The sequence below is a fragment of the Desmodus rotundus genome, chromosome 7, assembly GCF_022682495.2.
Source record: "Desmodus rotundus isolate HL8 chromosome 7, HLdesRot8A.1, whole genome shotgun sequence".
In the NCBI taxonomy this organism is placed as follows: Eukaryota; Metazoa; Chordata; class Mammalia; order Chiroptera; family Phyllostomidae; genus Desmodus; species Desmodus rotundus.
Genome location: NC_071393.1, coordinates 108,393,332 through 108,407,881, shown reverse-complemented (window position 1 = coordinate 108,407,881; position 14,550 = coordinate 108,393,332). Strand labels below are relative to the sequence as shown.

Below are 14,550 nucleotides of genomic sequence, written 5' to 3'. Positions count from 1 at the left end.
TTCTTTGTCTTGGTGCACCTGTTAAGTAGTAAGGGGCGGAGCCTTAGGTATTCACCAGGGCTGGGCAATTCACGTCGCTGCATTGTGGCTCTATATGTGAGGGAGGGGTCATAGAGGGAACAGTGCCCAGTTGCTCAGCTCTTGGCCAGCGTTCAGTCACTTCCCCTGCTACCCACAAGCAAACTGGGCCCTTCTGGTGATTACTGGGTGGGTGGGTTTGTGTACGGGACCCCATGGGTCTCTCCAACAAAGTCTCCTGTGAGGCTGGGAGTTTCTCCCGGTGCCATAACCCTCATAGTTGTTTACAGGCAGAGGTTTTGAGGCTTTCCTTTCCTGGACTGGAACCCTGGGTTGCATGGTCTGTCTCGCTCCTCCATTGTTCCTCCCAGTTTATCCATGCAAATGTGAGATCTCCCAGTCTGCCAGCCACCACCTTGCCGTGCGTCCTCTCTGCCCCCCCACTGCCCATCTCTACCTCTCCTACCAGTCTGAGAGAATATTTCTTCAACTCCTTGGTTGTCAGACTTCCATACAGTTCAATTTTCTGGCAGTTTTGGTCGCTTTTTGTTTTTAAATTTGTTGTTGTCCTTTTGGTTGTACGAGGAGGCAAAGTGTATCTACCTATGCCTCCATCTTGCCCAGAAGTCCCCGATGTCAGAAATTCTTAATTTCATGAAATTTAATACTGTTTAAGTTAAACCCTCCAGGACTAAAAGATAATGCTGTTATGTTTCCTTATATATGGATACTAGTATTGTCACATCAACTTCATACTAGACATTGTTTTAAAAAGAAAGAAGATTTGTTACCTTCTGGTTCCAGCAATTTGGGGATTTTTAATTCTTGTTCTGCAATTTTGAAGGCCTCTCTCAGATTGTCTTTGTTGGATCTATGCTTCACATTCTTCATGTCAATTAGGTCTGGTCGCAAGGCATGAATGACAGCCAAAAAAGCCATCCCATTTCTCCAGCTTGACTTAAAATCTGTCACACTGACAGCCTCAGACCTATCACAATAGGATAAAAACATGATATATACTATTTAAAAGAATACACCAAAGCACCCCACTCTCTTCAACAATAATTAAAACAAATTTAAATGAATCAAATAAATCATAAATCATTCTGGGAAAATGTTTCATTTTAATATTGTGGTCAAGTTAAAGTAAAATGCCAAGTTTGATGAGGCCCATGATACTACAGAACACTGGTTCTCAAAGTGTGGCCCCTGGGCCAGTGGCATCAGCATCGTGCAAGCTGCAAGCGCTAGAAATGCAAATCTCAGCCCCCCACCTAGATCTACTGAATTGGACTCTAGAGACTCTGGATGTGTCTTTCAAAGCCCTCCAAGTGATGATGATACCCAAGTTTAATGCTCCTCACTCACCAATCTGTTGGCTCAAGACTGACTTTAAACCTCTATGTAGAGATAAGTTCCCTTCACGAGGGTAAACAATTTTCTTTCTCATTGGAACAAATTAAATGATATATTGTGCCAAAACAATGCCATTCCCTTGCTTAAAACTGGTCATCACAGATGAATGGCTAAACAAAATAAGGTATATACATGAAGTGGAATATTATTCAGCCTGAAAAAGGAAGGAAATTCTCACACATGCTACACCATGAATAAACTTTGAAGATATCATGCTGAGTAAAAGAAGCCAGTGACAAAAGGACTAATGCTTTACAATTCTACTCATCTCAGGTATGCAGAATAGTGACATCCATATATGAAAAGAGTAGATTGCAGGTTGCCAGAGGCTGAGGGGAAGGAGGAATGGGGAACTTGTTTGGTAGATAGAGTTTCAGTTTAGCAAAGTGAAAAAAGTCTGGACATGGAGAGTAGTCATGGCTGCAAAACAATGTGATGTTCTTAATGCCACCAAACTATACACTTAAAATGGTAAGTATATTTTACCACAGTAACAAATTTTGGGGAAAAATTGTAGTTTGTCATTGTATTTAAAATAACATCTCTCACTCTGTCCCACAAAGCCACACATGACTTTGTTCCTGCCTCCCTCTCCCCGCTTTATATCACCCCTCCCTTGCACTGTGACAGCCACACTGGCTTCATTCCCGGTTTTCAATAGTCATGCTGGGTTTGGGGTGTTTTGCGGGGGAGGGCGGACATCTGATAAATGTTTATTTTTTAATTCTTTTTCAATTATAGTTTACATTCAATATTATTTTGTGTTAGTTTCAGGTGTACAGCATAGTGGTTAGGTAATCATATCCTTTACAAAGTGTTCCCCTGATATTCCCAGTACCCACCTGGTACTAATAGTTATGACCATCTTATTGACTATATTTCCTATGCTGTACTTTACATCCCTGTAGTCATGCTCTTTCTAATTCTTCTGCTAGGTTGCTCTTTCTCCCAGACATTCACATACCTGTAGCCTTCTCCTGCAAGCTTCAGCTGTAAGCTCCTCCTCAGAAAGGTGCTGCATACCCACCTACGATAAAGGTGACCCTCATCCTATCCTGACACTCTCAATCATTGTAAGTCCTTCCTAAGCTAATTGCCGATTATCACATTTATGCATCTGCTTCCCCCACTAGGGTGCAAACCCCTTGAGAGCAAAGGCCTCGTCTTTCTTGTCCGCCACCGTAGGCTCAAACCACAAACAGTAGTTGGCATATATTAATGCTTAATGTATATATTTCAAATCATTCAATTAATCATGAATCTGTATCTGACAAGGGAATCATTATCCTGTATTTGACAAGGAATGAAGATGTTGTAAAAAAGTATAGTTGCCTACAAAGTATGGGAAATATTCTAGAACAACCATAGTTTCCTTTAATATCCTATAAAAACACACAAGGAAATTCAATGGACTAATTTAAGGAATAAATCAAATCGCAAAATGTACCCAAGAAACAGTCTGCTTCAGATGACCTGGGTTTTCCTTAGGAAACAAAGCCTAAATTATGACCGTGATAAACTATGTAACAGCCAGTGATTTTTGCCTTGTTTTAAAAACGCATATGTGTTCCCTACTATGTCCAGAAATTGTTCCAAATGCTTTTTTAAAAAAGTTATTATAATACAATTAATAACCCTATGAAGTAACTTAGTATTGTCCACATTTTATGATCGAGGAAACTCAAACACAAAATGTCTAAGGTCACCAGTTAGAAGCGCAGGGAAGCCACAACTCAAACCCAGGTATTCTGGCTTCAGAGTGGGCACTGAGACACTAAACTAAATTGGTAGCTAAAGGGATAGGGGCTGGGGCTCGGGGCAGGGCCAGACCACCTTCAGAGTGCTGAGGGGGCCAGAACCAGCTCAGTGCTGACTAGCAGGGACTGGACTCAATAAAGCACCAGGCTATGAGGTCAGTTTCTGCACTGAGGTGCAGAAACCTATGCCTCAGAGAACATATTGCTACCAGGCCTTAGAGAGGGCAGGGTTATGCCCCAGGGTGGCTGGGAGGCTCTAGGCTCATTTAGAAATCTCAAATCCTTCAGAAATAATAAGACACAACATGCATCTTACAACACAGTCATACATTTGAGTCCTAGAGAATCACAGAACATTGAAGTGAAAGGTACCTAATGATACCACCAACGATGGCCAAAAAAAGGGAAGATAAACTCCTGATGAATTACTTAAAAAATAGATTACTACATCCTAACAAGTTTAGCACAAACTCTATAGTTTTAAAATAAGGAAGAACATGGGGAAAAGATAAACTTCAGTAAAGTATGTGACTTTGAAAGGGCTTAAAGCTTATTTATGCATAAATGAAACAAATTTGAATATGATATAATGTTGTTCCCACATGCTATATTTTGGATTTAAAAATTTTAGAAAACTGACGTAAATTCATCTCTAGGAAGTTCAAGAAAAAGTTGGTTCAGTATTTATAACCTATGAGATATGTATGTTTGGGTCACTCACAGAATAGAGGGTGGATGGCAAAGAAAGGTAAAGCTGAAAGCAGAAATTAGCATTTTAGTCCTTCGTTAGGAAGGAGTTACTCAGAAACCTGACACTTTTTGAAAAGGCTCAGCAGCATCTTCACGCCTCTGCTCATCCGGACAGTGCTATGATGTGACAAGGAACGCCTTTTGAACTCCCCAGCTCTTCTCGTGCTGAGTTCTCCTGCATCCTAATTCTTTATTTTTCTTAAACTCCTTCCCAGTAGTTGGTTAAAATGAAAAAGTAAAGGTCTCCCAAGAGCAGAAAACATTTTTCTTTGTAAAAAAGAAATGAGTGCTAATTTCCCTTCACCATCCCTACTTTTTTTAAAAGCACACTCTTGTTTGTTTCCTAACTGAGCTCTGAGTTACTAAAAAAATGGGGACTGTGGTCTTTGAACGTAGTCATATGCAGCTCCAGGAGATAATCTTATAAATGGGTTACTTATTCACTTACGTGTTCATTCATCCACTCAATGCATATTTATGGAGCACTTACTATGAACTCACATTATACTAAATTCTAAGATTACAGTCAATTAAGACATAGTCTTGCCTTTTAAAGAGCTCCTAGTATGGTAAAACTTTTTGACTCTGAATCCACCTTCCAGATGCATAGAAAATTGTGTCTAAAGAAAGGGATATGGAAAGACCACTTTATCTGCACACAGTAAGAGGCCAGATACATATGCAGATGAGAGTAAGGTGAGAGATAAGTTACCCAAATGATACCACCTTGTAGCCTGTGAAACCAAGAGTGGCTGAGCTCACAGACTTCCACAATTGGTAGATGCACTATGAGAGGAAGGGGGTAGTGAGCACTGGCCTGAATTTCAGTCCTAGAGGTCAGTAACGCTGTGCTGGTGGGTAGAGCTGCCCCGTGTACCTCCTTTGGTCTTAGCAAACCACTTACGTGGCACACTGCTCCTGAGCCCATAAGAGAAGAGCCTTCTTTGCAGACATCTGCCATCTTTCTTGGGCTTTGGAGAATTTCTTAGCTGGAGGACTTGAGGTAGGAGATGACTCTACCACACTCACATCATCCAGGGACGATTGATTGTAATTGCAAGAAAGAGCCTGAGCAAGCTCTGCAATCTAAGGAAGACATAATGATAGTTAACATACATAGGATCATAAGTTAGCAGCATTGACGCAAAACCTTCAGCCAAAACAAGATGTGAGAAGTATCATATAACAGCGACAGTTTACTTGTGGTAAAATGAGAACTAGCCAAATGCGTGGATAACAGCATTTGTCATCTGGGGCTACACTTTGGTTCTCTCTCAGTGGAGCTGGGTAACTCTTTGCCCTCAATCAGGCATGACGTTCCACATGGAGCACAAGCAGCTATCCAGCCCCTAAAGGGCTTACAGAGGGTTTTACTGATGATCAACTTCTGCCAATTGATACTGAACTGAAATAAGCTGAGCTCCTAATTTAGAGTATCTGCAGAGATTGGGTCAATTACAATGCATCTTTGAATATAAACCATTAAGAAACAAATACACACACAGAAAAAACTGGATGTTGCAGGATTATTACTCTGGGCAAGGGTCCTCAAAAATAGGGAGATTTTAAAAGTTTAGTGGGTTTGTTTTCAAGGATTTACTGCAAAAGCTTTCTACTCTCTCTTCTGCCAAAGTAGATAAATAATAATAAGCAAAAATTTACCATGACAGGTTCCATTCAGACTGTATCATGGATAATACAGGATATTATGATAATTCAGCTTTCAATTTTCAATTGAAAAATAACATAAATGGCAAAAGAGGTGCTACATATGTCCCACCTGGCAAGATTGCCAGTGTTCTATTTCTGGAAGAAGCTCAGGAGTGAGTCTAGCATCAAGTCACACCTACTGTATTATACTTATTTCATACTGTGGAAATTAGAACGGAAATAATTTTCATATCATCAAACTACTTACATGAAAGTGTAATATAATTGTCCAAATCAGGCCGAGAATAATGGATGGATTTCCCTCTATAATATCAGTAACGTGAATATTTATTAACTTGATCTAGAAAAGAAAAAACTTCAGGTTAAAAGGGGAAAATATTTCACAGTATTAATCTCTCCAATGAATTTCCAAGTGAAATTCATACTCACTGATCGGCTTTTTAGGAATGTGAGGGCATGTTCTATATTGAGTCTACACTGGAATGTATTGGATCCTTTATCTCGAGGCTGTGAAATTCAAGCAAAATATATTAGTCAGAAATATCAATTTTTTTTTTAAAAAGTCAGCCAAAAGTTCCTTAATGTCATTTTAAGAGCTTACCAATTCCTGCCCGGAGAGTACTTCCAGCAGGTCCAGGAGGACATGCCCCTTTTTAATGTCTGTGAACAGGTCTGATATGACCGAGGGAGGAGTGTGCTGTAAAAGGTCACAAGAAAAAGAATCTTAAACTCTGATCTGAAAACATAGTACCTGTAAGAAGCTCATAAATGTGCACTGTATCTTTGCAAAAGCTAAGACTCGGCAGTGATTTTCCTCTTAATGAACAGAATGATAGAGAACACACGAAGTTACATATCCAAACATGATAAGTAGCGAACTTAATTTATCTCATGGCAAACTCCCAGTAACACGACACTCTTGCAGCTTTCAGTGAGAGCTTAAGACCTGTGCGTAGAAGTGGCATTCAAGACATTTAGAATCAGCCAGTAGTGACCCATTTGGGAAGCAGATTACATCTCTGGAGCAGCCTATTTATGAATTTACCCTTTTTAGAATTCCGAGCACTGTGTTGGGATGGCTAGCCTGTGAGAAGAGGCTCATTCATTTTGTATCTAGGTTATTCCAGGCACCTGGCATCGCTGAGACACAGAATAGCACAGTGATTACAATCAAGGCCTCCGGGTCCAGACTGCCTGGATTTGTATCCCAGCACTATCACTAGCAAGCTCTGTGACCTTAGTGCTCTGTACGTTGCTTCCTCATTCTGTAAACAGGAATAACACTGTCTATCTCATGGGAATGTTGTGACATCATTAAAGTGTAATGAGTAGTCAGTACAGGAAGTCACCGATATATGATGATTTCAGTTACAATTTTTCGACTTTGCAATGCTGTAAGAGCAATATGCATTCAGTAGAAACCATATGTCAAATTTACAATTTTGATCTTTTCCGACGAGCCATACGCAGTATGATACTCTTTCACGACGCTGGGCAGCAGCCCCCCATCAGCTACGGGATCACGAGGGCACACACCTGGCCCTGCACAGTGTGTTCCCCGGTAGATGGCTTTGCCCAACTGCCGGCTAGTGCAAGTGTTCTGAGCACGGTTAAAGTAGACCTAGCTGGGCTGTGATGGTTCGTAGGTTAGGTGTATTGTACGCATTTTTGACATGACAGTTTCAACTTATGATGGGCTTGTCAGGATGGAAATCCATAAGTCAGCAATTTTCAACCTTTTTCTTCTCATGGCACACATAAATGAATTACTAAAATGCTGCATCACACCAAAAATATATATTTTTTGTCCATCTGACAAAAAAATTAGGTATAATTTTGATTCCTTCACACTGGATGGCTTACGGCTGTGTTGGCTGCTGTCACTGTTTTATGTGACAGTCTAAGGGAACAGAGGTCAGAGCCCCTGACTGAACAGTCAGGTATTGCGTGGTTAAAAATTCTTGTGGCGCGCCCGTTGAAAAGTGCTGCCATAAGTCAAGGAGGATCTATCCGTACCTTTGAATAACTTAGGACAGTGTCCAACACGTAACGCTCATTTTATATGAATCACAATTATTATAATTTCATTTGATAACAGGTTTGTTGTTGCTTCCAGTATTTTTATAGCACTGCCTCCCACATCCTTAACAAAAGTTGTCTCTTGGTGTGTGTTAGGAAAGAACAACAAATACACAAAAACAAGACCAAGATAACATTAAGCACATTATTTCAACATTTACATGTCACCAGTGCCATTTTTGGGGCCCAAGCTGAGGGAGTAGGAGAAGTAACTTAAATAAATGTATAGCTTAATTTGCTCTCTTTTTCCTCACCTTTGCCAGCTGTGAGTTTATCCAGCAGGTGAAGGTTTTCTTCTGAGTGTCTTCCTGTTCAGCTATTTAAAAAGGACAAGAGCAGTTAGAAAATAAGAAGCCTCGGGAAAATTTGAACATATCAAAGCTTCAAAGTCTGTCACTCCGGGGATGTGTGTGTTCCACCACCTCACAAACCTTCTAGGACTTGGTCTAAATTTCAGATGTACATCCAAGTTATTTTGGAAACACATTGATGCTATGAGTTATTTTCTAAAGCCACAAGTGAGCTGATGACAGACAATAGTCTTTACTACTTTTTACTAACAAAGGAATTAAGTCCCTACAGGGCCTCACAGTGCCACACAAGGAGCCATAAGCAAAGAGAAGCATCCAAAACCCACCCAGAAGGAACGCAGTCTAAACCAACATCAGCCAGTGTTTAAAGACAAACCCTAGAACATCTGCAGACTTTTAAAAGGCCCATAAAGTCGTGGCAGTTTAGTCTTTACATTTAACATGAGTATTTATCATGGAGTATACTGCCACTGAATTAATTAACTATAAATGAGCTGCAATTAGAGTCAGAGAGACCTGGGTTCAAATCCTGCCTCTGTCACTGAGTTGTTGTGTGGCACTGAGCAATTTCCTCATGGAATAAAGTAAGAAGCACTCAGCTCAAGAGACTATTAATGATTCACTTAAAGTGAACAGACTCTGGCACATAGTGGATGGGTAAGTGTTAACTTTGACTCTTATTAACCAGGCAGGAGTCAAGGGAAAGATCTGAACACTCAGAGTAGACCTTCCCTTCCTCCCCAGGCAGGAGCGGGCCCCACACAAACACCACACTTCCCCACGCCTCCTACCCCCTTGCTTCAGCACACGTCCATCCTCAGCTCCAAGGCCAAGGGCTAGTAGCCCTGCATACATGGGCCGACTTTCCATGTCCCCCGATCTCCTCACCCTGCTGGACGGGGATAATTATAAGCCCAGACACCCACTTCACACCGCGCCCAAAGCTCACACTCTTGTCACCACTGTCAAGTGCACCAGGTGTCATCTCACCATGCCTCTGTCCCTGCTTATGTCCATACACATGTACACACATACACACACAGCCCACACATGTACACACAGCCCAGACTTTAGGTTGAAGAACAGAAGAGAATCTGAGTGAATGGAATTTTAGGGTGGTTACATCTGTTTAGTATGTGACTGATCAGATATTAAAACTGTGCTTTGCCTCATTGGATCTTTACCTTTCTGAACCCACTCCATTTTTTTCTGTATTACCAAGTTAAATCAGGTATAGCCCAGTGACTTACACCTTATATATAGGGTGCTCAATAGTTGTTAGCTGAACTGAATTCGGTTCTGACAAGCCAACTGGACAGTTTAGGCTTTTCAGAGTTATTTCTGTTCTGTATAAATTTCACTTAACAAAAGAACTACAGATACCACATTTTTCCTATAATTAAATCTTCTGAAATCTCTGAGATAGGTTTTCTTTTTTTCTTTTTTTGCCTCCAGTGTAAGACAATCATTTTAAACATGCACTGAAACTTACCAAAAACTGTACTGAGGGCTAACTTTGTTCCTCAATAGAAAAAACTAGAGAACAAGTTTTTATGATCCCAGGATCAAGTCACATGCACATAATATACGTTAATCAAGAGCAGGTATAAAAGTGAGAAGGTATAAAAGGTATAAAAGCCTATCATTATCATAACAATAAAGCAGAAAGTCAAAACAAAACGAAACAAAAAACCAAAGATGACTCTCTTTCTACCCTTAAGGGACCAAGGGATAATTTTCTTTCTAGGGGATAGAAAGAAAGAGTGTGAAAAAGAAACTCATCAGAAACACTACTAGGTCCAAGAGATAGAATCTGCACTAATGTTAGAGGAGTTAACAGCATGGTGGGGACAAAGGGGAGGTGTCACTTTTAAATAACCATGGAGGGGGTGAAATCCTGGCACAAAACTGAGTATAAAAAGAGCATTATGCGCCTATGGAGTGTAAGTACAGTATTCCACGTCCACCTGGCAACCTCAGCCATTTTGAACAATGTCCAAGTAAGATGAGGGATCATTCATTTCACTTTCATGGGATGCTAGACAAAAGGGGCTTGGTACAGAGCTAACTGAGGACCAGGAAGGAACTGTCCTCAGCTGAGAAAACAAGCAGGAAAGCCAGGGCTCTAACTGGGTTGTGCGAATTATGGCACCTAATATCTAATCTGAGGTTGGACTGAGGAACACTCCCTGACAGGGACAGAAACTCAAATGTAAAACAATCAAAAATTTTCCAATGGAAACCTTAAGTTATCCCTGTCCTAATTTGATTACAATCTAATAGAAACAAGGCAGAAAAGAACACTAAGGGGTACAGTCAGATCAAACTCCTGCCCAGAACTATCCAGTCAGCAGAGGAAACTGCACAAATGAAACACACCTTCAGGAAAACGATTTAGAAAGGAAACTCTGTGGCTTTTAACGAACTCATTGTCCACACTTAAAGAACACCTCGTCATCCGGGAAATCAGAACCCTCCACATTCAACAAGGGCCCTTTGCTAACGGCAAACAAAGATGTCCCGGGTACAATTAAACACCTTTGTAGCCGCTCAATTAAATGGGGTTGAATGCGCCATTTCATTTATCCCCTGACACACTTCTCTCACGTTTTCTTCATACTGGCGTATCCCTGAAAAGCAGTATTAATTCAACAGGAACCACAGTGAAATAGCTCACCCTATGGCAGGATAAGTAACCTTTTGTTCTTTTTCAAAGTCTGATCCGTTGGGGAAAAAATGGTTGAGAGCCACATCTCTAAAGCAACTTAATTTGAGTGGATGAGATGTTTTTTTAACTGTTGGATTTTGTTTTTTAATTTCCAGGGTAACATTTTACAAAATAAAACTCTTCTCAAAATGGCATGTAGAGAATAGAACCTTTTAGTCAACAGATGTTAGGAACAAAAAAAAAGCTCCCCCCCCCCCAAAAAAAAGAGAACAAAACCTATTACAATGATGACTTTCTTAAAATGCCATGAAATGGAGTTCTCTATTCTGATTTTTAAAGCAAATAAAAATACATATGATGTAGGAAAATATACTCAGTGAATCTTATTCAGGCCCATATAAGTATGCTTCACAATCATTCTTAGAAAATATCTGACTGAATTTGAGAAATGAGGCATAGAAGGAAAAGATTTTCTCTACGTGTCATTACCATAAAAATACACTAATCCCTCGCTCTGTTCTTATTCAATCTGCCTTTTGTGAGCTGGCAACTCCTATTGTTAGCTAGAAGGGAACCTAAATGAAAGAAAGCACCAGAGTTAAGTGCAATTAAAGAGTATGAATTTTAAGTGCATTATAAAGCTCATTATAAAACCACCATGGCTACTAGGTCTCGGAAAGATCAAGTTTCACAGAAGTTCATCTAAAATGTTGACTCCAATAGTCCTCCCTGGTAGTAAGAACTCAAAAGTGGTTACCCCAGACATAGGAATCACTAGTTTCACACTTTCCCTTTAACACAGAGCAATGCATTACTATGATGTGGCTTCTCCAGGAATGTTCTCTACTACACAAAGTCCCTGAAGAAGCTTTACAACCTCCCTCTATCCACGAATCCCTCTTCTCGCCTTTCTATTATTGGGTTATTGATAAGCTTACTGCACTCGGCCCCAGATTAATTACTTTGACCTGTCACTCTCATTAAAATCTTTTGATCATTTCCTATTTCTTAATTAATAAACTATAAGTTCTTAGCCTAACATTCTAGGCTATTCATAATTTGACTCCAATCTACTTTTTCCTGACTCATCTCCCTTGATTTCTCTACTCAAATCCTATATTGACTCATATCATATTTCTTCAGCGAAACTAGGATAGCTACTGAGATAGCATTGGAACCTGGACCTGGGATCCCAAGGAGGCCAGATGGCCATAAGGAACACTGGGTTGCAAAAATGTCACCACCCCTCTACTCCCTACTCAAAAACACAGAGGTAGCTGATTTTATTTCCCTTCTACCTTCCTAGTGACCTGCATTCACAGTTGATGAAGGTTTGACCTCTATTCATTCCACCATCTTGCTCCCAAAGCCAGGCAGGAAGAGAGTTACCAGGCCAAGCAGCTAGAAGTCACCCAACTCTGACATGGAAAATTCCACAAGCTTGCCTTTTCAAAAAACCCGAATTTTCATGCAAGCCTGCTTTGCCCCCAGCTTATAAAAGCAGCCAAGAAGAGCCAATCCCAAGCCAGTTCAGAGGACCCTCCTTTCCTCTGTGCTGACTCCCTTGTGCTAGAGCACAAGCGTAATAAAATCTGTCTGGAAGTGTCTATGGGGTTCTCCTCTCAAATTCTATCTTGGGAAACCTGAGAACCCCAACATCAGTAACACTACAATTCCCCAATTAAGTTTCACTTTTTTATGCATTGTCATGCTATGTACCCTCTGGAATGGCCAATCCTCCCGGTTCCCTCTGCATTCAGAGAAACGCCAGCACAATGCACTTGGTGGGCACTCAATCAACACTTGTTAAAACAGGACATATCCTGTTCGAATGTCCCCTTTCCTAAAGTGAAGTAGAAATAATCTCTTCTGGCTCTTCCCTCCCACAAAACTTCATTGGATCTTACTTACTATTACTCTTAGAAAGTAATATATAATCCTCATAAGATATGCTTTCAAACAGTAATAGAAACTAAAAATTAATCTTAAGCTTCCCAATGCCTCCCTTTTTTCCTTTACCAGAGAGAACATTAATTAACAGTTTCCTGTGCATTCTTTTCGATTATGCATGTAAAGAATAAAAACTCTACCCAATAAAAAAAAGAACAAAGTAGACATATATACGTGCTGATGTGGACACATTAAGTGAAAAAGAGCAAACTGGAAAAGTAGCGTGTTTATTGTTATTTGATCTGCTATATTTTTATTAAGGGAGAGCTATACGTATAACCCAACAGTCTGTTTCTATCTATGGTAATTACCACTGGCTCCTCATGTACTGTAGTCACACACCTGCTTGTGGTTTCTCTCCTACTCTATGATGAACCGGAAACATTTATGTTTTGCTGTTTTTGCTTCCCTTAGCACAATGCCAGATACAGAAGATGCTCAATAAACATCTGCTGATTCAAAGACTTAATAAATACTAAAAGTGTGGAGGATCAACAGGTTTATTATTATATGGAGAAGAAGAATGTACTGGCAACAGTTACTCGGTCTATGCCTTACCTAATCCTTGTTTAAATAACTCCTGGGCAGTTTCCTTCTTCAACTAATAAAATGTCTTGAATAAAAGGCTATGTACTAATGAGACCCTGTTGCTGTTCCCTAAAACAATACTGCCAACCCACTGCTAGCTGGGACAGACAATGGCAAGGATAACTCAATTCAGAGAATAATGCAACATATTTTAACCATGTGTTCCAAAAGCCAGCCCACCGAATTTTAATCATGCTATTATCCAATGGAAATGGAAGTAAAAATAATAAGGCCACCTCTTCTATTGTTTCTCATGGAAATGATAAGAAACAGAAAGAAATGAGAAAAACAAATTAAGGGAATAAAAACACACAGGCACACAAACATAAAAAGCCTAAAATATTTGAAGAATAAACAGGAATAGGCCTGTTACTCACCACAGAAGGGAGACCATTAACTGACCAAGGAAGCAGGAGGACAATTTACAACACATCTTTTTTGCAACCAACCACAAGCAAACAAGCAAGTAAGAAAGAAAAATAAATACTGTACTAGGAAGACTGAGATCTTGTTTGATGAACCAGAAAAGTGAGTTTAGAAGGTAAATCCTAGCTTACAACCTCAAAATTCTTTTACTGTACATATTCCCCCCAGGAGAATCCATGCTGCCGCCAAGGAGAAAACAGCACTTGCCTGTCAAACTCAGCATCCCGGGGCTAAATCACATTCTACTGCCCTACTTCTCCCCAAACCTGTCCTCGCTTATGGTTCCACCTCACAGACTTGACACCACCATCGTTTATCATCCCCAAGCACAGCCTATCGCCACATCCTGCCAAATTTGCCTCCGCACAGCTCTGGTATCCATCTCCTTCTCTATGTCTCTCAGCTCCCCCAGCCCTCCAGCGGGATCCACCATCAGCTGAGTCCTGCAATACCTCCAAGGCCACCAGTCTACTCCACTCTAATCTGTTTTCCACTTCAACCAGTAAATCTGATCATGTTACCCTTTCCACCCTTTGATGGTTTCTCTTTGCTCTGGATCAAGAGTAAAATTCCCTAACAGCCTAAGAGGTCTTGCGTGGTCCACACCAGGGCATCGTGCTGGCCTTGGCACATACCCCTCTCCCCTGAGCCCAGGACTCAGGTCACTGTACCTTCTGCTCAGGGCCTTTACAAGCTATGTTCCCTCCTGCCACAGCCATTTGCACCACCCCACACACCCTCCCTTCAGCCAGTTAACCTTTCCTTGTGCTTAGGTCTCAGCTCAACTGGTGCATCCTGAAGGAAACCTAACAGATTGACATCTCTCTTTTGTTATTTGCTTTCATAGAGTCATAGATTTCTGCCCCCTATTTAGCCATTGCCTCAACTTGTAAAAATTGTCAAGGTTCAGAGCACT

At 40.6% G+C, this 14,550-nt stretch overlaps 1 protein-coding gene across 4 annotated transcripts in view; it reads right to left on the bottom strand.

Moving 5' to 3' along the window:
* The window catches only part of SYNE2 (spectrin repeat containing nuclear envelope protein 2), a 284,958-nt gene that overhangs the window by 217,656 nt on the left and 52,752 nt on the right, over window positions 1-14,550 (bottom strand). For all 4 annotated transcript variants that reach the window (XM_053928255.2, XM_053928253.2, XM_053928254.2 and 1 more), the window contains exons 3-8: window positions 7,946-8,007; window positions 6,214-6,309; window positions 6,042-6,119; window positions 5,860-5,952; window positions 4,846-5,027; window positions 810-1,006 (exon numbers count right to left, since the gene is read on the bottom strand). In XM_053928255.2, the coding sequence (XP_053784230.1) occupies window positions 810-1,006; window positions 4,846-5,027; window positions 5,860-5,952; window positions 6,042-6,119; window positions 6,214-6,309; window positions 7,946-8,007 (708 nt within the window). The remainder of the gene's footprint in view (window positions 1-809; window positions 1,007-4,845; window positions 5,028-5,859; window positions 5,953-6,041; window positions 6,120-6,213; window positions 6,310-7,945; window positions 8,008-14,550) is intronic.